Raw genomic sequence first — 26,969 nt, 5'->3', positions numbered from 1 at the left:
TCGCAACGACCGCAAAAGGTTCTTTCTTCCTATAAGGAGTGAATGTTGAAAATACAATTTCCGCACTAAATCTAGAGAGCTGATTATCATGATTTAAAGAGATAGTTCACCCAAAAATGAAAAGTCTCTCATCATCTACTCACCCTCATGCCATCCCAGATGTGTATGACTTTCTGTATTCTGCTGAACACAAAGATTTTTTTTGAAGAATATCTCAGCTCTGTAGGTCCATAGTAAATGGTGATGAGACCTTTGAAGGTCCAAACATCACATGAAGGCAAAAGTAACCCATATGACTACAGTGGTTAAATCTATATCTTCAAAAGAGATAGGATAGCTGTGAGTGAGAAACAGACCAATATTTAAGTCCTTTTTTACTATAAATCTCCATTTTCACTTCCACATTTTTCTTCTGTTTTTTGGTGATTCACATTTTTTGGAATGAGGAGCATTTATAGTTAAAAAAAAAAAAAAAAAAAAAAAAGATATTTATCTGTTTCTCACCCACACCTATCATACCACTTCTGAAGACATGGATTTAACCATTGGAATCAGTTTGATTACTTTTATGCTGCCTTTATGTGCTTTTATGACCTTCAAATTTTTTATCACCATTCACTTGCATTGTATGGACCTAAACAGCTGAAATAAACTTCTAAAAATCTTTGTTTGTATTCAGCAGAAGAAATAAAGTCATACACATCTGGGATGGCTTGAGGGTGAGTAAATTATTTGAAAATTTCAATTTTTGGGTGAACTATTCCTTTAACAGATTTACTGTAAAAAGCATAATTATGGGAATGATTTAATGTAATACTCCTGCTGTAAAAAATTATGTGGATTCAATGATTTGGACGTGCTTCCACAGTTCCTTCCGAGATACATAAAGATTCTAATTTCAGTACTGATGACAAAAAACAAAAAAAAACTAAAACAAAAACAGAGCCATGAGACATAGATGAGTTCAGATGTTTTACTGCGAAATGAATAAAGTATTGATCAAAGTATTCATCAAGAATCAGACAGATAGAACAGTGGTAGTTTTAGGTATTGCTATATTTATATATAATTCAAAAAAATAAATCAAAAATAGCTCACAAGATCACCACTTTTTCATTTTGAAACATTTATGAAATGAACTAAAAAAATAATTCATTATGAGGTTGATATATAAATTAGTAATTTGAAGGAAAAACTAAAAAAATCTAAAAGAACCTAAACTAATGAAATGGCAATTTAATTTACAGGATTAATTGTATTAATTAAATTATTAATTAATAGCTTTCCATTCATTTTTTTTGTTTGTTTGTTTTTTGCATCAATTTAGTTCTCTATAAAAAAAAAAATCAACAATGACAAGTCAAAAAAAATATTACATAAATCTAGATATTGTGTTTAGATTTGCAAGAGGGCCAACTGACTGGTCTTTCGATTAGGGCAACAAAAATACAAAGCTGTGAAACATTCTTTTTTAGATTAATATGGCCAAATTTCAGGTGCCATAATTTTTATACTTAGCTTTATCTTAAAAGAACCCCACGATAACGTTGTTTACATGTAGATTATCCATAGTGAAAGGAATGTCCCGGGGTCAATACACGTTAAACTCAATTATCAGCAATTAAGGCACAATGTTGATTTTCACAAAAACAATTAAAGCTAAATAAAGCCAAAATTGCAGTTCCAGTGAGGCACTTGCAATGGAAGTGATTGGGGCCAGTCCATAAACATTCAAATACACACTGTTTCAAAAGTATATACACAAGATATAAACAAGACATGTTGACAAGGTTTTAGTGTGCTAAAATTGCTTTCTAACCTTATCTGTGAAAAGTTATATCCAATGTTAACACTGTAGCCAGGACAACAAAATCCAGGTATTTGTTTTCTTTCATTTTTTAAATATATAAACAAAGGACAAGTCAAATTTTTTTTTTTTTTTTTTTTTTGTGGTAATCAACATTATGCCACAAATGCTGTTGATTGAGCTTAACTTGGATGTAATATTCCTTTTGCAGTGAATTTCATCACTACCACATCAAAAAAATGACCACACAAACCATGTGTGGTTCACAGACGCTCAATTGCAAAGGCTTAGCAACTCGTTGGAGTCATATGTAATTACTGGTAACTGTCTGTCAGTGATGGCACTTTGTGCTTCTACTTTAACATTCACAAACTTTATCTTCCAATGGTTATTGTTCAGTGGTGAGCGAATGAGCCCAAACACTTGCTCAAAAATCCCGAGGCAGGCACTGTTACGGTGGATGGTCCCAGCCACAGCCACAAACACCAATCCATGAGGTGAAGATACACACTTTAACCCAAGACCCTCCAAGTTCGGGCAGAACAAAAGACGTTCTTCACCCACAAGAGCATGAAGCCGCTGGCTGACCAGCTCTGCCCCATTGAACTCTTCTACACGCTGCTCTCCAGTGCATAACAGAAGCCGAAGTCTCACGTCCTGCCAGAAATGCTGAGGACCCCAGTCCTGCACCGGCTGCCCTTGTGTGGGGTTCTGAGAGTTGAGAAGGCAGAAGAACCACTGGCAAAACTGTTTTCCCAAAGCTGCAAGGTCTGACAGACCATCTCCAGTCTTGTCTGAAGAAACAGTTGTGGTGTTCTCACTTTTTGGCTTTAGCATCTGTTAAAAATACAAACCAGGTAAAAAAATTAAATAAGAATACCTTAAAAAAACCTAACTTGTGCAAGTTAACAGTCAATAATAACACATTCAGAAGGGTCACATTTCCCCACAAAATCAAAAGTAAAAATGTTGCAAAAAGAAAATTAACTGTTTTAGGACAATTAAGATATTTTGCACTGTGGCATTATTTTCATGACATTTAAGGATGTTTTATTATTTTATTTATTTTTTAGCAATTCACATTACTCTCAGATGTGATTCTCATTAGATTTGTGTTACTGTAATATCGTGTTTTTTGTTTTTTTTCTTTATTGGGGTAGTTGCCACGCAATGTGTAAATGGATTATTTATATTTTTTTAATCAACATTTCACTTTTTAATCACCTTTTTCCCTTCACTAGTTCATTTCCAATGGTCCTGTGGTGTGACCAAGAATTTTAAAAGTACAAATATTCCAAGTGGTCTCTCAATATCATTTCATGTACTCATAACAATTATAAAATAATTTGTAAAATGTTGATTAAAAATAGTTTTAGATTAGAAGTACAGCATGTGACAATTCAGGTCAAATGTCTCTGTAATACAAAGATTATTATTGTTATTATTTATTACTACCATGATGTATAAATACATCTTATAATAATTAAATAATATATTATTATTATTATTTTGAGAATTTTGGACAGGGGAAAACTGTCACATTACCTCATCAGATGACCAAAACTCAAGGGTCCTCCTGACCAGCTGATATTTCTCCATGTTTGGAAGAATAGCAACTCCTTCATTGGCAAGATACTTAAAAATGACATCACGGTGCACCTTCTTTCTTTTGAGCAACTCCTCTGCATTCTGAGAGTATGTTATGATGGCTTCAATTGCCTCTGATGGAGAGAAAACAGATTGTGAAAGCTGCACAGTTCATAAAATACACCACTTTTGATAAACAGACTTCCATAATACAAAGTCACAATAGCTGTGGCTCAAAACCTAGCGAGCTGCCTACCAAGACAATATTTTGGGGCATATCAGACACTGCCAATGTTTAGGGCACAGCTACACGGAAGCTGGTTGGCTTTACAGTATTGCCTTACCTTTAGTACTCCCTACAGCTATCAGACGATTCGTTACTGTATCGGTAAGTGCCAACAAGTCTTCCTTGGGTAACAATGTCAACAGCCTTCTACAGCCACTTTGCTCTTTCACTGACAACTGTGACATACTTACACCAATTATGTGAAACTACACATCTTACACACTCCTATTCAGGATATGAGCTGTTTCTGTGGATTGGCTGCGTTGTGTCCGTCGTTGTGTCGCACCACAGCGCCTCCTCGGTCCATTTAAAGGAAGCGCATTAGTCCTCCCGTCAAAATAAAAGTCTTATTTACCAAAGATGTCCGGGTTAGTCTTTTACATTAATGTTCACTATCGGTTGTTACGGTGATACATCATATAGCTTTCACACGTTTTTCTCCAGTATATTTCTAATGTTAATTGTAATAAATAATTATATTTATAGGCTTAAGTCACTTTCTGTATAGACACATGCCTTAAACTCCTGGCTACAATAAAGCAACTGAACATTTCCACTGTTATTGTCCAGGTAAGAAGATACAGTTTATTGAACTCAGCTGTGACAACATGCACCAATACAGGTCCCATCATCACCCCACCAACACAAAATCAATGCCTCTTTCTTTCTTTCTTTCTTTCTTTCTTTTTTTTTTTAATAACCACACCAGCATTAACTAGCTTTTCAGCTAAATGTAAAAAGTGGAGCAATTATGAAGCTCAAAAACATGAAAAATAGAAAAGGTAACACACAAAAATACCAAACACATATTGTAATTTATGAACTATATAAATGTATGACACATATGACAACCGGCCCTGATCAAATTTAACAACTTGTCTTGCCTTGACCTGACATTTATTAATTATACTGTAGCCTACCATTGTGATGAGAACACAGTAAAATCTTTCGGTTACCATATATCTACCACGTAGTTGACCCTTGCCTAAATGTGTGTCAGCATGGCTTTATTGCATTTAATTGTTTATTCAACAGCTATTACAAAAATATGATGATACTGATATTTTAGTTTGGTGGATTGATTTCAAAATAATTATTCTAATTTAAAGGGATAGTACACCCAAAAATGAAAATTCTCTCATCATTTATTCACTGACTTACTTCTGCAGAACACGAACGTAGATTTTTAGAAAAATATTTCAGCTCTAGGTCCTCACAATGCTAGTGAATTGGTACCAAAATGTTGAAGCTCAAAAAAGCACATAAAGGCAGCATAAACATAATCTATAAGACTTCAGTAGTTAAATCCATATCTTCAGAAGCGATATGATAGGTGTGGGTGAGAAACAGATAAATATTTATGTTCTTTTTTACTATAAATTCTCCTCCCTGCCCAGTAGGTGGCGATGTGTACAAAGAATGTGAATTGCCAAAAACAAAAAAAGAATGTGAAAGTGGAGACTGATAGTAAAAGTTACTTAAATAATTATCTGTTTCTCATCCACACCTATCATATTGCTTCTGAAGACATGGATTAAACCACTGGAGTCATATGGATTACTTTAATGTGGCTTTTATGTGCTTTTTGGAGCTTCAAACTTTTAGTCACCATTTACTTGCATTGTATCCTTGGGACAATTTCCATGTGTGAAAACTAACCCCGGTGACTTACTATCCCCTATATATGTTGTGATATAGTAGGTAAAATGATGGCACTATAAGCAATGAAAAAGGTTCCTTTGTACAGATCTGAGTTCCTTTTGGAAGAGGTGGAAGGAAACATAACGTTGTCTATGGCATTGGCAGTTATGTAACAGGATTAAAATGACAAAGCTGAATTCAGCCCCTTATTCACCAGCTTTTTATCATGATAAAATTAGTCTAAAGATAGCACTTAATTGTCTTCTAATGACAATTTAAACCGTTGATAAAGACCAGATACCTCCCCAATGTATATCTATACCCAGTATCAAATAAGCCATATCATTCTTCATATCACAATATACCAAGACTCTAACACTGCTAAACAAATTTAAGAGTAGTGTCATTAACACCAGAATGACGTTTACTGTATTTTTTTAAATAAATATGCCATTTATTTATCCATAATAGAAATGTTTTGGAGTAGATTTTCATCCCTCTGGAAGATTTAATACAAAATAAATGGTGTATTTTTTAACAAAATACCATAGTTACTACAATCATTGTAACTAAAACTGTGGTAACTTGTAAAAACAAACAAACAAACAAACAAACAAATAGTCTGTGTAATAGACTTAATAACACAGAAAAATGAACTCATCTTACACTGTATGAAGGAGAACCCATATTAACTTATTATGATTTTACTGTAGTAACAATGACTTTAACTATATTATTTTGGCACAAACTATCCCAGCTAATGATTTTTTGGTTCCCAGAACGTTCTGGGAATGTATGTTTTTGTTTATTAGAAGTAGAACCTAAAGAGAACGTTCCTAGAATGTAAAAAATTGGTTCCCAAAAAACAACCAAATGGAACCATATGCTAACGTTAGAGGAACGTTCTGTGTTTGCTGGGTGGGTATTACCATGGTACATTTTTGTAAACAATCCTATCAGCAAAACATGACCCAGCTCCTTATATATTTTTTCATATTAAGCATTGCTCAAGTATTGTCCATTATCAAGTGTTACCCAAATCATGTATTTGATTTATTTTTTAAATTTTTTTAATTTGACAAACACTGTCATGAACTTTCATGCTGTTAAAAAAAAAAAAAAATTAATATAACATTGGGGTTATAACCTGAAAGTAGTAAATTTATAGATCTGTAACATCTACTTTTCTTATTGTTTTAAACAGGAAAATTGTCAATATAAAGTTTGGTAATGGAATTACCAAATTGTTGAAAAAAAAAAAAAGAAAGATGGGTAGAGTGACTTAGCCTAAACATATAGTAGAGTTGAAGAGTTGTGTAAATATCAATTTGGCCCTATATAAAGTGCAGTGTATGCTCCAGGTAAATACAGTACATGTTCAACTTGTACACCACAGATACTCATAATAACGGACTATAAAGTGGTGCAATTTCATCAGGACGACGCACGATGGCAGTGTTACGACTGGTTTTCTGTTCACTGAGAGTTGTGGTAGTAGTTCAAGGGGTGGGCGATGATGGGCGTTTTTCTGGGATGATGTGATTATCAGTGGGACTCCTGCCACCCTCTCCTCTCGTGTTCATGGTGCCGTAGTCTCAGTCAACCTCACTGAACGAGAGACGCGTCCCGACACTTCTCACGGGATATACGGGACACGGGAATCGCAAACTCTGAATTTATCTGGAGCTGGAAATAGCTTTGTCTCCAAGAGCGGATTAAAAAGGACATTTTAAACTAAAGTTCTAAGGCAAGTTCTGATTTCATTCATTCGAAGTTGCTTTTTCTGTCAGGATGAAAGACATTTTGTATTTACTAAGCGGTGGACTTTTATGCGTTACACATTTGTCTGTCAGTTTAGTCATTCGCTCATTTACGGGATATAAGAAAGGGACGCTGAGTGTGAGTGGTTTGGTTTTAATTTGAATGGGCCCCTTGTAAACTTTGTAACTTTAGTTAGTTATTGTTGTAAAACAGATGCACGAGTCTTAAATTAAACAAACAAACCAACCGCGTGGAGATGAAACGCACGAGCGCTCATTCGCGTCAATGCGTAAGTAAAACTAATTAATTAGACTTGTATTCACATTATAAGTGTCAGCCGTTTGGTTGAGTTGAATTAGATTTATCTGCAATTGGGAAGAAGGAATGAACATGAGGCTCGATTAAAAAAAGTTTTATGTTTGTGTGCATTCATAGAGACTTTATGATAAGAAGGATAGATCAGCGCAACAGTAGCCTATGATATTTGCATGGATAGTGTAGATGGCAGCAGACAGACACTCGCTGTGAGCTCTTCTGTTGAATGGCTGAGACAAAGAAGCCTGCTGAGTTTGAGGATGATCTAACAAAGCTGAGAGTCCTTACACAACAACTCCACTAATGCAAGCATCACTTTTACTATTGCTCATATTTAGGGTTAGGGATTTGAACAAGCTCTTTAACCCTCAGTATAAAATTTGTGTTACAGACATTAATGGTGCCTCAAATTGTTGACTTCCACAGATTTGCACTGAATGAGGAACCAGAATATCATTTGAGGGTGGGTTTTTAAGGCTGGTAAGCAACCACCCAGAAAATCCTAGAGACGCCCTGGCAACCACCTAGAACCCACTAACTACCACATTGTAATATGCTGAAAAGCACCCAGACACCCTAGCAACCACCTAGAACCCTCTAACCACATCACAATGTGCTGAAAACCACTCAGAACACCCTAGCATCCACCTAAAACATCCTAGAAACACTGTGACAACACCCTAGCAACTGCCTAGAACCCCTGAACAACCACTTTTAAATGCACTAAAAACCACCTAGAACACCCTAGAAATGCCCTAGCCACAGTGCCACACCCTAGCAACCACTTAGAATCCCCTAACAAAACAACCACATAGCAATATGCTAAAACCACTCAGAAAACCTTAGTAACGCTGTTTTAACACCCTAGCAACCACCTAGAACCCCTAACAACCACTTTGAAATGCACAAAAACTAACTAGAATACCCTAGAAACACCCTAGCCTCACCCTAGCAACCACTTAGAATCCTCTAACAAAACAACCACATAGTAATGCACTAGAACCACTCAGAAAACCCTAGAAATACTGTTAACACCCTAGCAACCACCTAGAACCCCTAACAACCACTTTGAAATGCACAAAAAACACCTAGAACACCCTAGAAATGCCCTAGCCACCCACTAGCAACCACTTAGAACCCTCTAACAACCACATAGCAACATGCTAAAACCACTCAGAACACACTAGCATCCATCTAGAACACCCTAGAAATGCTGTAGCAACACCCTAGCAACCACCCACGAACAACCACATTGAAATGCACTAAAAACAGTCTAGAACAACCTAGAAACGCCCTAGCCCAGGGCTCCAGACTAAAAAAATTACTAAGGACTGAAACATTTAGGAGCCAAATGGCTTTCAGTTACCAAATCATATAATTGCTTGATTTAGATTGTTGTTCAAAAACAAGAAAAATAGTCAAAGACAGCTGATAGCTCATTAATCAGGTGTTTAATATACAGTATATACTGTATAGTTGAGTGCACAAATTTGCATTTCTCTTTTGTCTCGTAAGTTTTCACATCCCTTTCAGAATTTATACAAATATAAAATATTTTTTTTAATTTATTTTTTTATTATTATTTAGTACTGCCCTTCAGAATCTACATAACAGGTAATTATATAAAGTATAATATGCATATAGTTGTGTGTTGCCATCTTGAGCATCAGTGAATGTTTGCACCTTGTGTAATAGTTGTGTATGAGTCCCTTAATGGTCCTAAGTATCAAAAGCTGGATCTCACATCATATAAATGTGTCTGTGTGTGTCTGTATGTATGTATGTATGTATGTGTGTGTGTATATATAATATATATATATATATATATATACACACACATACACACATACACACAGTACTGTGCAAAAGTTCAATAGGAAAAATATAATTTAGACTCCCAAACATTACTTTTGCAAATAGAAAAGATTAGAACAGAAGAACAGTGTGCTCTGCAAGAGATGGCATTGCCCCCAAAGAGCCCCCCACTGAACATCGAGTCAGTCTGGGATTACATGAAGAGACAGAAGCAATTGAGACAGCCTAAATAGATAGAAGAACTGTGGTGAATTCTCCAAGAAGCTTGGAACATCCTATCTGCCAACAACCAAGAAAAACTTTGTCCAGGTGTACCTAGGAGAACTGGTGCTGTTTTAAAGGCAAAGGTGGCCACACCAAATATTGATTTAGCTTTTTTTTTATGTTTGGATTTTGTATGATGTTAACTGATAAATGAAAACTATTTATGGCATTATTTTTGAAGACATCCTCACTATGCAAAATTTTTCACAAGTGCCTAAAACTTTTGCACAGAACTGTATGTGTAAATATGTGTGTGTGTATTGGAGTGCATATATTAAATAGATTTTATATATTATACATATATGTATATTTTATATATATATATATATATATATACACACACTATATTGCCAAAAGTATTCGCTCACCCATCCAAATAATTGAATTCAGGTGTTCCAATCACTTCCATGGCCACAGGTGTATAAAATGAAGCACCTAGGCATGCAGACTGCTTCTACAAACATTTGTGAAAGAATGGGCCGCTCTCAGGAGCTCAGTGAATTCCAGCGTGGTACTGTGATTCCAGGATGCCACCTGTGCAACAAGTCCAGTCGTGAAATTTCCTCACTACTAAATATTCCACAGTCAACTGTCAGTGGTATTATAACAAAGTGGAAGCGATTGGGAATGACAGCAACTCTACGAAGTGGTAGGCCACGTAAAATGACAGAGCGGGTTCAGCGGATGCTGAGGCGCATAATGCAAAGAGGTTGCCAACTTTCTGCAGAGTCAATCGCTACAGACCTCCAGAGTTCATGTGGCCTTCAGATTAGCTCAAGAACAGTGCGTAGTGAGCTTCATGGAATGGGTTTCCATGGCCGAGCAGCTGCATCCAAGCCATACATCACCAAGTGCAATGCAAAGCGTCGGATGCAGTGGTGTAAAGCACGCCGCCACTGGACTCTAGAGCAGTGGAGATGCGTTCTCTGGAGTGACGAATCACGCTTCTCCATCTGGCAATCTGTTGGACGAGTCTGGGTTTGGCAGTTGCCAGGAGAACGGTACTTGTCTGACTGCATTGTGCCAACTGTGAAGTTTGGTGGAGGGGGATTATGGTGTGGGGTTGTTTTTCAGGAGCTGGGCTTGGCCCCTTAGTTCCAGTGAAAGGAAATCTGAATGCTTCAGCATACCAAGAGATTTTGGACAATTCCATGCTCCCAACTTTGTGGGAACAGTTTGGGGATGGCCTCTTCCTGTTCCAACATGACTGCGCACCAGTGCACAAAGCAAGGTCCATAAAGACATGGATGAGCGAGTTTGGTGTGGAAGAACTTGACTGGCCTGCACAGAGTCCTGACCTCAACCCGATAGAGCACCTTTGGGATGAATTAGGGCAAAAACTGCGAGCCAGGCCTTCTCGTCCAACATCAGTGTCTGACCTCACAAATGCGCTTCTGGAAGAATGGTCAAAAATTCCCATAAACACACTCCTAAACCTCGTGGAAAGCCTTCCCAGAAGAGTTGAAGCTGTTATAGCTGCAAAGGGTGGGCCGACATCATATTAAACCCTATGGATTAAGAATGGGATGTCACTTAAAGTCACATGCGTCTAAAGGCAGATGAGCGAATACTTTTGGCAATATAGTGTATATGCTGTATATATTTACAAAAAAAAAAAAATACACGACTACTATTTTGAAATGTCTGCGCTCCCAGTTGTGAACTCGCTGATTCGCTAAGAAAGTGACTCGAATTCAAACTGCTAACCTAAGCTCCTGAGTTCAACTTCAGTTGAGCTCTTGCCAGGTGATTCATTATAAAGATCCGGTTCAAAAGAGTCATTTGTTCACAAATCGGACATCATGGCTCACGCTGTGTTTGTTGTTGCGTGCAGCCAGCGAGCTTATATCATCAACAGAAAGGGTGTGTCTCGCGCCGCTTTTCACTGGCGCTCTAAAGTAGAGCTTGGTATTGTTCAAAAATTCTTGATATCTTGACTTCGATACCGGTTCCTAAACGATACTTTTTCTGATACCAATTTTATGAAATCCATTTTAACAAGATTACAAACATTACACATTACCTCAAAAAACTTTGGTTTTATTTTTTCAGTTTGTTGACATATTTTTTTTTACAGGCTCAAAGACTCATGTCCTGAGCCACTGCAGCTCCAACAAAGGAACAAAAAAGCACAAAGGAACAAAATGTAACCAACACAATAAATCAGTGCAAATAGTTTTACAGTTCAAATAGTTTTCAGTGCAAACAGTTAACAGTTTCAAGTCAGTATGTGAGGCTCACTACTGCATACATAAGGTCTTTAAATCACTCAGCAGTTCTTCTTCAAAATAATTAGCATGTCTGCTTTTTCAGGAGACAGACAAGCCCGCTCCTGACTGATAATGTCCCCGGCAGTAGAAAATGTATGCTCTGAGGGTGTGGATGATGCTTGCACACAGAGATACCTTGTTGCCAAATCAGAAAGCTTTGGCAGAGTGTCCTTCATGTCCCACCACCAGGTTACTGGACTCACTGAGGACAGTGTAGATGGAAGTAATCTGTAGTGCTGTATCTCTGCCTGAATCTTCTCTGTAGTGCTGCTGACAGTGGTCTCTGTTCTTACTTAAATTGCCATGTCCTCCACAGCAAACATCTCCCCAAGGGCAGACAGCTTCGGCCTCTTCTGTGAACAAATAAGTAAAGAAATAAAGAAAAATATAAAACACTATCAAGGTAAATGCAAAGAAGTTCATTTTCTTCTGAAAATTAAATGGGGGAAAAAATAGGATGTCTTTATATTGTCCTACCAGTGTTGCTACTGCAGATGCACTGTCTCATCAGATGAGATGTCATCTTGGTCACCTGCTCTCTCTTTGAGCCCCTGTTCCATTTGCTGGGCCTGAGTCCATATTCAATAGAATATGAGGGTCATATATATTGATCTACAATTCAAGAGAAGTAGAAGATTACCAATAACAATTAACACCTGTTCTTCTGAGGTCCTTCTCATCAGCTCCTCCTCTAGTCTGGTCCACACTTTATCTGCCACTTTTGACTTTAATCGGGATCCAAGGATGTGCCCTCCTCCAAGAACTGTCTGATGCTGTCAACCTGCAAGACAAAAACATAGTATGAGTCCCTGAATAATCCTAATGAAAACAAGTGAGAAATCAATAGGATTACACTACACACCTGGTATCTTTTTGAGAGGTCATTCCAGATAGTGTCCTTGATGGTTTTTGTGAAGTAGGAGTCCTCATCATTAACTGTGAAGTGGTGCTGGAGTTTATCCAAGATCAGCAGAATCTGACCCAGGCTTGGGCTCCTCTCAGCAGAGATGCAGATGGTTGAAGTTACAAAGATACTTTGCACTTTGACAAACTGTTCTGCTTTTCTGAAATCCTCATCAGAAACTCTCTGCAGTCTGAAAAATATAATCAGTTTTATTAGCTGGACTATAGTTTTATGAGCACAATGGTTCACACTGAAAATGGTATAAGCTAATGACAGTTCTTTACCTGTCCTTCTCCATTGATTTCTTAAGCCGAGTGTCCATGGAGGCAGCCTGGATGGCAGGGAACTGCTCCAGGAATCGCTCCACCATCAGAAACAGGCAATTCCATGTCGTCCTCAAATCCAGGATGACGGCATGTTCTGGAAGGCCTAGAGTGAGAGAGAGATTGGTGTGTGTGTGTGTGGTTATCAAAGTGGTTGTTCATTTGTAGAGATATTTTATTAAATGATTTAGAAAAGGATTTTTCTAAACTATTTGGCCAAAAAGTTTTGTACTAAGGTTGATCTATATTGATTTCTACTTACCGAGAAGACGCTGCTTCTCTTTAAGGACAGGTTTAGCCAGGCTGGACCTTTTCAGCCACACCACCATTGCTCTGATCCTTCCTGCCCACTGTGAGACTGAGGGTATAGTGTAAAGCTTTTGAGCAGCAATATTAAGAGTGTGAGCAAAGCAGCCAATTTTTTTAGTACCCGTCATCTTTTTTATTTTTTATTGCTACACCCGTGTTTGCTTCATTATCCACTGTGACCGCAACTACTCTGTCCTTTATATTGAATTCATCAAGAATATCTCCTATCTCTTCTGCTACAGTGTCCCCTGTCTGGGATGTGTATACTGCCCTTGTATGTAGGACTTTCTCTTTCATGGAGCCCTCACTCACATAGTGGACTGACACTGTCAGATAGTGGTCTTGTACAATGCTGGTCCAGCCATCAACAGTCACAGCCACATCCCTCACATCTTGTAACTCTTTCTTGAAGTTTTCATTTTCTACTGCATACCATGCAGGTATGACGGTATTTGAGAGCATGTCTCGGCTGGGGGACTGATATCTGGGGTTTAAGGCCCTTATCTTCCCCCTAAAGTTGACAACAGAAAACAAAACATAAAAATAGCATTGTTTTATCATTGTTGCTTATTATAAAAAGTAAAAAAAAGAAAAAACATTATCTAGGTTAAGAGATTACCGTTAAGGTTGATGGCAAGGTGTCTAGGTAAAGTTACAACAACACCACACAGCTTACTTACCTCCTCCATGGAGCCTCCACTGTAGAAAAAGGCAACAAACCTTTAACAATGAAGTTTGTGACTGCCCTGTTGCTCTCATCTTGCCTTTCCTTCATCATTTTTTCTTTTTCTGCCAGTGTGAATGGATTGACACTTGATGGTCTCCTCATGCCAGGGTCGGCAGGGGCAGAGACTATAACATTAATGTGAAGAGGGGGAAAAAAAAGCTAAACCAAGAAAGCTAAACTGTTAATTCAGCCAACCCTAAGGATAAGCACGTTTTAACAAGATAACTAGTTTAATAGTAGTTTAACTTGATCAGTTACTGTCAACCTTAAAACATTTTTAGCATCGATTTAGCTAGCTGTCTATAGCCATACATCCAAACAATATCTAATGTTACATTGGTCCCAGTTTATAGGACTGTCACCGCGCACAGAAACGTTAATTTAACAAGTACACATGCATGTACCACTACAAGTTATCCGATTTTGTTTGTTGGATTGTTTGCTAAATGTTAACCTTACCTGTCGGAGTCCCAGTCATAGCGCCGCTGCATTCATCAGTAGTTTTGGAAGAGGACTCGTGCGGTGGGCATGTTGAGGATGCTGAGAGGATGACTGCACTGGCTCGGTCTTCTTGCAGTCGAAGACGGAGCAACTTTCTGATCTTAAGTTTATTCCGTGCACTGTCAAGTGCTTCATCAGATTTGTCATGTTGCCGGTCTTGGCAGCAATTATCTTGATGCAAATATTGCATCATGCGCTGTTGGCATCGAGCCTGGTGAAATGTAGCCACACTTTTGATCTTTTCCACATCTTTTACATCTATGGGAGTTGGGACACATGCACACTACAGCCTCACGTGTGAGCCGCGTCTCTGGGCGTAACCGGTGTAAACTAAGTCCTCGCCACTGCCGTCCGTCCAAAGGCTGGCTGCGAGGGGAGGAGGGGCTTGCTGCTGGCCGCCTGGAGCGGTGGAGCTGCTGCCAGGGGCGGAGGGGCTCGATACCGGCTGCCAGAACGCGGAGAGGCGTTCCATCTGCCAGGGGTCAGAGGACTCGCTGCTGTCTGCCCGGTGAGGAGCGGCTGTCATCCGCCAGAGGGTGGAGGAGTGGTCGAGGACCAGGCAACGGCGTTTCTGGGAACCGGCGAGCAATTTTCTCTCTCACTGTCGCTCTGCCTCGCCCTTTACCTCTCCTTTTTTCCCCCTCCCATAATCCCCCTCCCCAGCTCTAGAGAGGGGGTTCCCCGACCTGAGGCAAAGGAGGGAGGAGTGTGACAAGGAGGAGGAGGGCCAATCGGGCTAATCAGCCGAGGTGAGGGATAAACGCAGTAGGATGCAGCAGTTCGGGAGAGAGAGAGCCACAGGCAGCTGCCATGTGTGCGTTTGTGTCTTTTTAAATTAAATATTACTTTGACTGTTCTGCCGATTCCCGCCTCCTCCTGTTACATTTGTGACCATTTTAGTCACAGTCTGGAGCCCTGCTAGCCACACCCTAGCAACCACTTAGAATCCCCTAACAAAACGGCACATATCAACATACTAAAACCACTCCAAACACCCTAGAAACACTGTAGTAACATGCTAGCAACCACCTAGAACCCTCTAACAACCACTTTGAAATGTACGAAATCCAACTAGAACACCCTAGAAACGCCCTAGCCACACCCTAGCAACCACTTAGAACCCACTAAAAAACAAAACATAGCAACGAGCTAAAACCACTCCCTAGCATTGTGGAGGTGAGTTTAGATGTAGACAATGTAGAAATCTACTTTTTTCTTTTTTTATAAAACAACAAACCTAGCCTATGTTTTAAATTGTTTTTAATTTTTATAATAAAATGAAAGTAAAATATGAATTGATATATATATATATATATAATTTTTTTTTTAAACAATTGGATTTGCACACCAAATGTCCAGCGCGGTTTCTCGATGCGATCAACGTTTTTAATTGAAACGAGATTCCTAATGAACCATTCTCACCTGGAGCGAACATTTCTCTGCCGAATCTTGCGGCGACAAAGCGAACCATTTTTTTTTTATGGAAAGTGTGACGTTTTTTTTCTTCGCCCAACGAAGAAATGCCCTGTCTAATAATAATATATAAGCTTTAGATCACGTATCAGAAGCTGTTGCAGTTACCAGATCCAGAGCAACTGGTGGCAGTAAAACACAGAAAGCTCTTTTGACCACCAATATTAAATGAAGTTACTCCAGGAAGAAATCCTGAAACAGCAGTGAAGATGTTTATTTCATCTGAATCAAATGCCTTAAACTGAAGAAAAAAAAAAAAAAAAAAATTCTCATATGGGTTCTCTTAACATGTAAATGATATTGCTGCATCACTGCCTTACATCCCCTTTAAAAATGATCTGATATTATGTGGATTGTCTTCATAATTTATTCCATATTGCTGCATTATTTGGCCTTTACATTTAATCTTGCATGAGTTCTCTTATATCTTTTATATATATCGCTGCATCTTTGCCTTTTGTATCACTTTTTAAATAAACAACTTTATGGATCTTAAGTGTTTTTCTTCACCAAATATTAATAATACTGTTGCTGTGACTTACAGTGCACTCTGTGTGCCTTTGAATACCAAAAACAAAATCGTTATTGCTGTGCAATTTTTAATAGTCGTTAACAGCCTCGTCCGTCAGTATTTGTCTTGGTGACAGGAGCTTCCAGTACACAATACAAAAGCAGCAACAAGACTTAAAAAAAATAATTAAAATTGAATAGAAAATAGATAAATATTGAAAAGAAAAAAGTATATATAGAATACACAATATATTATAATATACAGTTGTGCTCAAAAGTTTGCATACCCTTGGAGAATTGGTAATATATGTACCATTTTTAAAGAAAACACGAGTGAGCAGGCAAAACACATTTCTTTTATTTCTTATGGGATTCATATTCAGCTGTAGGTTATAATAGAATGGCACAATCATAAAACAAAACATGGCAACAATGAAAAAAATGAAATGACCTCTGTTTAAAAGTCTGCATTCCCTTAGTTCTTAATATTGTGTACTGCCCCCTTTAGCATCAATGACAGCGTGCAGTCTGAAATTCTTGCAGGTGGTATAGCTGCCCATTCATCTTGGCAAAATGCCTCCAGGTCATGCAAAGTCTTTGGTCGTCTTGCATGAGCCGCACATTTGAGATCTCCCCAGAGTGGCTCGATGATATTAAGGTCAGGAGACTGTGATGGCCACTCCAGAACCTTCACCTTTTTCTGCTGTAACCACTAGAGGGTCAACTTGGCCTTGTGCTTAGGGTCATTGTCGTGCTGGAAAGTCCAAGTGCGTCCCATGCGCAGCTTTCGTGCAGAAGAACGCAAATTGTCTGCCAGTATTTTCTGATAACATGCTGCATTCATCTTACCATTGATTTTCACAAGATTCCCTGTGCCTTTAGAGCTCACACACCCCCAAAACATCAGTGAGCCACCACCATGCTTCACAGTGGGGATGGTATTCTTTTCACTATAGGCCTTGTTGACCCCTCTCCAAACATAGCGCTTATGGTTCTGACCATAAAGCTCTATTTTGGTCTCGTCACTCCAAATTACAGTATGCCAGAAGCTGTGAGGCATGTCAAGGTGTTGTCGGGCATATTGTAACCAGGCTTTTTTGTGGCATTGGTGCAGTAAACTCGACCATGCAGCTCATTTTGTTCAAGAATTATCATATTGTGCTCCTTGAAACAACCACATCATCTTTTTCCAGAGCAGCCTATATTTCTCCTGAGGTTACCAGTGGGATTTTCTTTGTATCCTGAACAATTCTTCTGGTAGTTGTGGCTGAAATCTTTCTTGGTCTACCTGACCTTGGCTTGGTATCAAGAGATCCCCGAATTTTCCACTTCTTAATAAGTGACTGAACAGTACTGACTGGCAGTTTCAAGGCTTTGGATATCTTTTTATATCCTTTTCCATCTTTATAAAGTTCCATTACCTTGTTATGCAGATCTTTTGACAGTTCTTTTCTGCTCCCCATGGCTCAGTATCTAGCCTGCTCAGTGCATCCACATGAGAGCTAACAAACTCATTGGCTATTTATACACATGCACTAATTGCAATTTAAAAAGCCACAGGTGTGGGAAATTAACCTTTAATTACCATTTAAACCTGTGTGTGTCACCTTGCGTGTCTGTAACAAGGCCAAACATTCAAGGGTATGTAAACTTTTGATCAGGGCCATTTGGGTGATTTCTGTTATCATTATGATTTTAAAAAGAGCCAAACAACTATGTGATGATAAATGGCTTCATATGATCACTGTCCTTAAAAGACAGTTTTGTTGCATGATCAATCATATTTTCAAAATCAATGCCAAAATTTCACAATTTCTGCCAGGGTATGTAAACTTTTGAGCACAACTGTACACACACACACACACATACGTGTATGTATGTATGTATGTATGTGTGTATATATAATATATATAATACACACACGCACACATACATGCATACATACACATATGTAGTGCAAATCCAAATACAAATCGGTTATGTACAGTGCAAGGGAATGTAATGGCAGAAGAGGTAGGATGTGTTGGATAATATAAAAAGACTAAGCTGTGTATTGCACATTAATTACTGCTCAAAGGGGCAGTTTTAACTGTTCATGAGATGGATGGCCTGGGGGGAAAAAACTGTTCCTGATGGTTCTGGTGCTCGGAACTCTGAAGCGTCAGTTCAAAAAGGTAGTGGGCTGGGTGAGTGCGGTCCAGAGTGATTTATTTTATTTTATTTTATTTTTCCAGCTTTTTTCCTCACTCTGGAAGTGTATAGTTCTTGAAGGGAGGGCAGGGGCAACCAATAATCCTCTCAGCAGTCCGAACTGTCCTTTTGTAGTCTTCTGATATCCGATTTCGTAGCTGAACCAAACCAGACAGTTATAGAAGTGCAGAGGACAGACTCAGTGACTGCTGAGTAAAACTGTATCAGCAGCGCCTGTGGCAGGTTGAACTTCCTCAACTGGCGAAGGAAGTACAACCTCTGCTGGGCCTTTTTCGCAGTGGAGTCAATGTGGGTCTCCCACTTCAGGTCCTGTGAGATGGTAGTGCCCAGGAACCTGAATGACTCCACTGCTGCCAAGGTGCTGTTTAGAATAGGAGGAACCCCCCAACACTGTCCACACCAAAGTCCACAATCATCTCCACCGTTTTGAGCGTGTTCATCTCAAGGTTGTTTTGATTATACCAGACAGCCAGCTGTTTAAACTCCCTTCTGTATGCAGACTCATCTCGGATGAGGCCGATGACAGTGGTGTCTTCTGCAAACTTCAGGAGCTTGACAGAGGGGTCCTTGGCGACGCAGTCATTGGTGTAGAGGGAGAAGAGTAGTGGGGAGAGCGCACATCCCTGGGGGGCACCAGTGCTGATTGTACAGGTGCTGGAAGTGAATTTCCCTTGTCTCACAAGCTGCTATCTGTCTGTCAGAAAGCTGGTAATCCACTGACAGACAGATGTGGGAACAGAGAGTTGGTGTAATTTAGTCCGGAGTATAGCTGGGATAATGGTGTTGAAAGCTGAGCTGAAGTCCACAAAAAGGATCCTTGCATATGTCCCTGGTCTGTCCAGATGTTGCAGGATATGATGCAATCCCATGTTGACTGCATCATCCACAGACCTGTTTGCTCGATAAGCAAATTGAAGGGGATCTAGAAAGGGTCCAGTGATGTCCTTCATGTGGGCCAACACCAGTCTCTCAAATGACTTCATGATCACAGACGTCAGGGCGACAGGTCTGTAGTCGTTAAGTCCTGTGATTTTTGGTTTCTTTGGGATGGGGATGATAGTTGAACGTTTGAAGCAACATGGGACTTCACACTGCTCCAGTGATCTATTGAAGATCTGTATGAAGATGGGGGCCAGCTGGTTAGCACAGTGATCTAAGACACGCTGGTGAGATGCCATCTGGGCCCTGTGCTTTCCTTATCCTTTGTTTATCGATAGAAGCAGCTCACATCATCTTCACAGATCTTAAGTGCAGGTTGAGTAGCAGGAGGGGGGAGGAGGTGTTGGTGTTTGTATGGAGTGAAGGTCAGATTGGGTGTGGGGTGTGAGATTGGGCCTTTCAAATCTACAGTAGAACACATTCAGGTCATCAGCCAGTTGTTGGTCCACCACAGGGTTGGGGGTAGGAGTCCTGTAATTCCTAAGTTGCTTCATGCCACGCCACACTGATGCAGGGTCGTTAGCTGAAAACTTGTTGTTCTGTGTCTGTGATTTGATCAGCAAGCTGTTGCAGCGCCGTATTCAAGCATGCTTTTGGCGCGATATACACACTCACCAGAATAAATGAGGAAAACTCCTGCGGCGAGTAGAAAGGCTTACAGTTAATAAAGAGCACTTCCAAATTAGGACAGCACATCTTCTTTAACGTTGTTACATCTGTACACCAACTTTCATTGATGTAAAAGCATGTTCCACCACCTCTTGTTTTTCCTCGTTAACTCCGTGATGTGATCCGCTCTGAACAGCTGAAAGCCCGGCAGATGTAATGCGCTGTCCAGAATGGCTTCATTCAGCCAGGTTTCTGTGAAGCACAAGGCAGCAGAGGTTGAAAAGTCCTTGTTTGTGCGGGTGAGGAGATGTAGTTCGTCCGATATGTTAGGGAGAGAGTGGAGATTCGCAAGATGAATGCTCGGCAGCGCTGTTCGAAAGCCACGCTGTCGGAGCTTGACCAGCATGCCTGCTCGTCTCCCTCGCCTGCGTCTCATAGCGCATTTAACAACACAGCCACGCCTCTGACTAAAATGTCAAACAAAATGTCAGAATATTCAAAATCCGGGAAAAGATTGACTGGTATATGCTGTCAAATGTTCAGCAGTTCGTCTCTGGTAAAACTGACTGGAAAAAGGTTATTAAACACAGGACAAACAAAAACAACAAAACAATAGGAGCACTCCACACCGAGGCGGCCGTCCACGGCGCCAAGATGGGTTCTGTTACATTCCTCCTGACTGGCAGAGATGGTGTTACAGTAATGGATGATCGCAGCAACAGCCAGAGAAGTCGTGCAACGAAGTTATGTAGTGAAGTAAGCCGAGCTGAGGGAATATAAGACACTGCAGCTCTGCACCCAGCCTCTTTCACTTTTTCGCCTTCGGATTAGGTCATTTAGTGTTCATCGCATCATCTACTACAGCTTTTTTCTCGGAGCAGCAAAGACTCATCCTCCCAATCTGTGACTATATGGTTTTGATTTGGATTGGTTTGTTCTCTACAGACTTTGATCTGTGATATATATTTTATTTATTTATTTATTTTTCACACGGAGCTCATTTTATATGGTCAGTGTCACTGTGCCTCTCTGTTCTATCTGGGGGGTGTCATCCGTGCTTTGGGCTAGGTTCCCCTTTAGCCCGGATCTTTGTTGGTGTATTACTATCTGTTGAAGTAATGAGCTGTTGGATTTGAGCTGCTGTGTTTGCGTGTATCACGCATTATCCCCGCTATGTTGTGTTTATTTTTATTTTTACACCTGTCGGTCCTCTCCGTGGGTGTGATTGAGCAATTATGTGGTACTATAGCTCTGGTATCCTTCCTCCACAGTTGGATTTGAGCTGCTGTGTTCGCGTTTATTGCACATTTTTTCCTGCTATGTTGTGTTTATTTTTCTTTCTCTTCATGCCTGTTGATCCTATCCGTGGGTGTTATTAAGCCAATTACGCAGTACTAGCAATCTGGTATCCTTCCTCCACAGATCATTGCTGTTCATCCAGAGGTATTGATGCATTTGCATATAGCAATCACTCCTTGCGGTTCTATCCAGAGTGCTACTTAACAGTTGAAATGGCTTACAGCTCAATTTCTCCTGCCTATTCCATGAATTGTAGACTCTGTCCTAATAGCTCCTTCCTAATGATGGACATGATCGCTGCCCATCATGCCTGGGACTTCAACACCTGCGTGAAGTGCTTACAGATCCGTGGCTATACTGTAGCTTGCTGCCTTTGTCTGTGAGACAGTTGGTTTGGCTGATCTGGACCGCAACCGGGAAGCTAATCTTGTACAACCGGAACCGGTTTCACAGCAGAGACCTCAAAAGAACCGTGCCTCTGCAGCTGCTGGCACACCTGCTGCTAAGAAAATATCTACATAAGGCAGTCTTTTGGCAGAGCATCTGTTGTCAAAAAAGTTTCCTGGTCTTTCCTCAGATATGGCGGAGATGAAGCGACTCCTGCAGTCCCTTCAACCAGCAGACTTGGTCTCTACAGCTACTACGGGCTCCACTGAGTATGTTCAATCACGTTTATCAAATGTAGAGGTTACTGCCTCTCCTTATCTTTCTCATAGCTCCCACCTTGACACTATGTCCATGTATGCTTCTGAATTTCAGCAGCACCTTGGCTCTGAAAATGCCGGGTTTGATTATCCACAGGATGTGCCAGCTAAATCCGACTTGGGTGGCTCTGGAGGATCACACCATTCTTCAGGGACTGTTTCACTTCTGGTGGATGACACATTGACAGTGCTTCAGATGGCAGTGGCTCGTCTCGGACTTGATGAGCGCCCTGCCCATCCTGTTTAATCCAATCTCCAGTCTCTGCCTACAGATACTTTTACTATGTCTGCATGTAAAGGCTTTTTGGCATAATTTTCTAGTGCCCTAAAAGGATCAGGGATGGCCAAGATGCGATCCAAAGCTGCATGTACCTTAGCTTCTATGGCTGAGGCAGAGTCCGCTGGGGTGTGAAATGTGCCAGAAGTTGAACAGCCTGTCGCCGCCTTGGTGGTGTTTCCAGATGAAGCATTGCGAGGGAATGTATAGTGCCCTAATGCCCAGTGTGTCTGCATGGATTCTTTTCTCAAGAGAGTATACAAGTCTGTTGCCTTTATCACTCGTGCCGAAAACACTATCTGCCAACTGATTCTTGCAGCCACTAGCTCTTTAGAGTCTGTTGAAGTGGACCCCTCTGTTTCACAGTTTTTGCAGACAGCCTTACTGGCCATGGGTCACGTGACATGAGAATTGGACTCTCTCACTATGATGCTTCGAACATTCTTCCCGAACATCTTTTTTGTCTGAATGTCTCTGAAGTTTTGGAAAAGTGTGTGAAGCTGTCCGCAACCACCCAACAAATAACACAGGTGCAACATGCCCCAAATTTCAGGGTGCTAACTACACCTGCTCATTATCGCTACACGTCTACACAGCCACGCTCCTGACAAATTCCCACCAACCGGCCTCACACCCAGCAGAGACTTCATTGCTCTAACGATGTCCACAACTTCAAAAGGCCGGACCTTCAAGGCCTGAGGTGTTCGGGCCGATAGTCCGATGCTTCTAAGCTCATCATCTGAGTTTCTAGAGAGACACCGTATCAGACCCTTGGGTCTTGGCGACTCTTAACAAAAGGTTATTCTCTTCAATTCTGACTCCTGCCCCCGAAGTTTTCGAGACTCATTCCAACTGTGGTGGTAGACTCAGTCCGTTCAGCAGCTCTCTCAGGAAATTGTTTCCTTGTTAGAGAAGAAAGCAAGTACCCTCCCGTTGGGAGGTGGTAACAACTGATGCATCCCTCACGGGTTGGGGCGCAGTTTGGAACCACAGAGGCATCAACGGCCAGTGGTCGGAAACCCAGTCTATGGATTACATCAACCTTCTGGTGATGCATGCAGTTTTTCTGACCTTGAAGTACTTCAAAATAAAATCCCTTTATTGTCACTCAACCATATACGCAAGTGCAACAGCAGGTGAAAGGGTGCGGTTCCAAGTAACATAGCAGTATGACAATTACAATAAACATCTGATTTACACAACACATTTTACACATCTTGTTCCACAACACAATATACAATATACATCTAATAATATACAGTATACACAAAATAAGACTGTATACAAAAAAAAGATACAATATACAGTATTCACAAAATAGGAAGTGTATACAATAAAATACACTGTCACCCCCCCCCCCCCCATGTAATCAGTGGAAATAAATATGAAGTGTTGTTTTGACATTCAGCTGTCAGTTGATAGTCAGTTGCCAGTGTGTTAAGTGAAGGCTAAAATGTGGGTCCACTCTGAGGCTAATAAAGTGTGGTGCTGAATATGTATCGTGAGTGATCAAGAGTTCAAAAGGCTGATTGCTTGGAGGAAGAAGCTGTCATGAAGTTGGCTGGTGCAGGTCCTGATGCTGCGATACCGCCTACCTGATGGTAGCAGTGAGAGCAGCCCATGCCTCGGGGGGCTGGAGTTTCTGATCCTCCGAGCTTTTTACACACACTGGCCTGGTATAGATGTCCTGGAGAGAGGGAAGCTCACCTCCGATGATGTGTCTGGCAGTTTGCACCACACTTTGCAGGTCTTTGCGGTTGAGGGCGGTGCTGTTGCCGTACCAGGCAGTGATGCAGCCAGTCAGGATGCTCTCTACAGTGCTGGTGTAGAACCATGTGAGGATGTGGTGATTCATTCCAAACTTCCTCAGCCATCTCAGGAAGAAGAGGCGCTGGTGAGCCTTCTTCACAGTGTCCTCAGTGTGGATGGACCATGCGAGTTCCTCGGTGATGTGGACACCGAGGATCTTGAAGCTGCTGACTCTCTCCACCAGTGCTTCATTGATGGTGATGGGGCTGTGTTCTCTGTCTTTTCTCCTGAAGTCCACCACAAGCTCCTTTGTCTCACTGATGTTGAGGGAGAGGTTGTGCTCCTGACACCAGCATGTCAAAGTGTGCACCTCCTCTCTGTAGGCTGTTTCATCATTGTCAGTGATCAGACCTACCACTGTCGTATCATCAGCAAACTTGATGGCATTGTAGCTATGTGTTGCCACACTGTCATGTGTGTACAGGGAATACAGAAGTGGGCTGAGAACACAGCCCTGTGGGGCTCCAGTGTTGCGGGTCTGCTGCAGAGACGGAGAGTGAACTAACCTCTCTAGCTTTGGCCGTGGGAGCTCTCTCCACGAGGGCAGAGTTATTCCCTCTAAATGAGCGTAAAAAGTATTAAGCTCATCCGGGAGAGAGGCAGCAGTGTTCACAGAGTTTTTATTCCCTTTGAAGTCCGTGATGAGAGTTGAACTGTCCTTCAATCTTGACCCTGTACTGGCGTTTGGCTGCTCTGATAGTTTTGCGGAGGGCAGAACTGGCTTGTTTATGCTCCTCTGCTTTGCTGGAATTAAAAGCGGAGGTCCGCGCATTAAGTGCCACAAGAACATCGCTATTAATCCACGATCTGTATTGTTTTGGTCGGCACTACATCATGTATGCACTTCCTGATGAAACGCGTTACGATATCAGCGTAGACTTCGATGTCATCATCAGAGGTGGACTGGAACAGTCTTGTAGTGTAGAATCTGATTGGTCTGACCAGCACTGGATCGTTCTGAGGGCAGGTGCTTCCTGTTTCAGTTTCTGCCTGTAAGCAGAAGGCAGAAGAAGAATAGTCCAATTTGCCAAATGCTGGGCGGGAGAGGGATTTGTAGCCATCCTGGAAGGGAGAGTAGTAATGGTCCAAAACCCGGTCCCCTGGTGTGTTGAATCTGATGTGTTGATAGTATTTTGGTGCTATTGACTTGAAGTCGGCTTTGTTGAAGTCCCCGGTCACAATGAACGTGGCCTCAGGGTGCACGGTTTCCTGCTCACTTATACTCCCATACAGTTCCTTGAGTGCCCGGTCTGTGTCGGCTTATGGAGGGATGTACACAGCTGTGATTAATGACCGCTGTGAATTCCCTCGGTAGCCAGAATGGTCGACACAGAAGCATGAGAAATTCCAGATCAGGAGAGCAGAAACACTTGATAGAATGCTCGTTCCTCTGATCACACCAGGATTTGTTGATCATAAAACATACACCACCTCCTCTGCTTTTACCTGAGAGGTCTTTCACGCTGTCCACTTGGTGCACTGAGAACCCCATGGGTTCGATGGCTGAGTCTGGAATCTCCACAGACATCCAAGTTTCTGTAAGGCAGATAATGCAGCAGTCACTCATCTCTCATTGGAAAGAGATCCACGCTTTCAGCTCGCAGAGCTTGTTGTCCAGAGACTGAGGGAAGACATGGGGTGCTTCTGGTAGCACCACGGTGGCTGTCCAGACCATGGTTTCCCCTACTTCTAACTCTATTAGTGGGCAGACCGAGACAGCTTTCCCCCAGGGTTGGTTTGATTCCCAAAACCAAACGAAGGTCCCTCAAGGAATCAAATGCCCTGCCGATGTTCACTCTAGTTTTTGCTCGACCACGATCACGTTCCTGCTTATACAGATGGGATTCAGTAGATAAATATTTTTTTTTTTTTTTTTTGGCTTACTCGGAGTTTGTGTTGGAGTCGGTGTTGTGCTGGGAGCCGGACGTTTGCTGGATTCCATCTCTAAGGTAATGTTACCTAGTGTTGCAGACTGTCTGTTGACTCTGTTGAATAGTGGAAGAGAAGTTATTACTGAGGCAAGGCTCTCGGAAGCGCGCATAAACGTCACATCCTTTGGATTTTCCTGGCATAACCTACCCACTCCCTTCGCATGAAAATCAGTCTACAGGCTTTAATAGACAACCTAGGAAGTCAGAGAAGGGCTCATTTTTTAAGTTGCGTTACAAGATGTTCACACATTATAAAAAAAAAAAAAAAGGCAAATATTACATGAAAATTGTTACATATTGCACCTTTAAGCAGGATTAGGGTTAAGCCTACACAATAAAGCAAGACACCTTGATTTCAAACTTTGAACTTTATTTATTTTATCTAAAAATTCAAATGATTAAGTGCAATTAAAAATTAAGTGCAATTAAAATGTGTGTTGTTCAACTTTTTGAGAGATGGCTTTACAACAATTGTGAAGGGCAACATCTGTTTGGAAACTAACCTACTTCATCCGTGCATTCTCTACTGGTCGGGTATTTCGTTGTCTGGAAAAATACATCGTGTGTGAATAAATTGGTAATAAATATATATATATATATTATCGCAATATCCAATTACATCGGAAACCCCTGGGATCGGTGAATATACTTGCTTTAGTGATTTTGCATTTAAAATTTAATTTATTTTAAAAAACTT

General features: G+C 40.8%; 2 protein-coding genes across 6 annotated transcripts in view; one reads left to right on the top strand and one right to left on the bottom strand.

Annotated features, from left to right (window-relative positions):
* Positions 1-966: 966 nt before the first annotated feature.
* On the bottom strand, positions 967-3,943 carry LOC127446749 (uncharacterized protein C3orf38-like). The gene is made up of 3 exons (XM_051707919.1): positions 3,739-3,943; positions 3,353-3,528; positions 967-2,644 (listed from the first exon to the last, which is right to left on the bottom strand). The coding sequence occupies exons 1-3, from the start codon at positions 3,863-3,865 to the stop codon at positions 2,081-2,083; spliced, it is 867 nt and encodes a 288-aa protein (XP_051563879.1). The 5' UTR covers positions 3,866-3,943; the 3' UTR covers positions 967-2,080.
* Positions 3,944-6,900: 2,957 nt separating this feature from the next.
* LOC127446742 (unconventional myosin-Ib-like) overlaps positions 6,901-26,969 on the top strand; it is a 160,940-nt gene continuing 140,871 nt past the window's right edge. For all 5 annotated transcript variants that reach the window (XM_051707909.1, XM_051707908.1, XM_051707907.1 and 2 more), the window contains exon 1: positions 6,901-7,068. The gene's annotated coding sequence lies outside the window, so the exon portion shown is untranslated. The remainder of the gene's footprint in view (positions 7,069-26,969) is intronic.

This window comes from Myxocyprinus asiaticus, chromosome 10 (assembly GCF_019703515.2).
Source record: "Myxocyprinus asiaticus isolate MX2 ecotype Aquarium Trade chromosome 10, UBuf_Myxa_2, whole genome shotgun sequence".
In the NCBI taxonomy this organism is placed as follows: domain Eukaryota; kingdom Metazoa; phylum Chordata; class Actinopteri; order Cypriniformes; family Catostomidae; genus Myxocyprinus; species Myxocyprinus asiaticus.
This window is presented reverse-complemented; position numbering and strand designations above follow the sequence as displayed.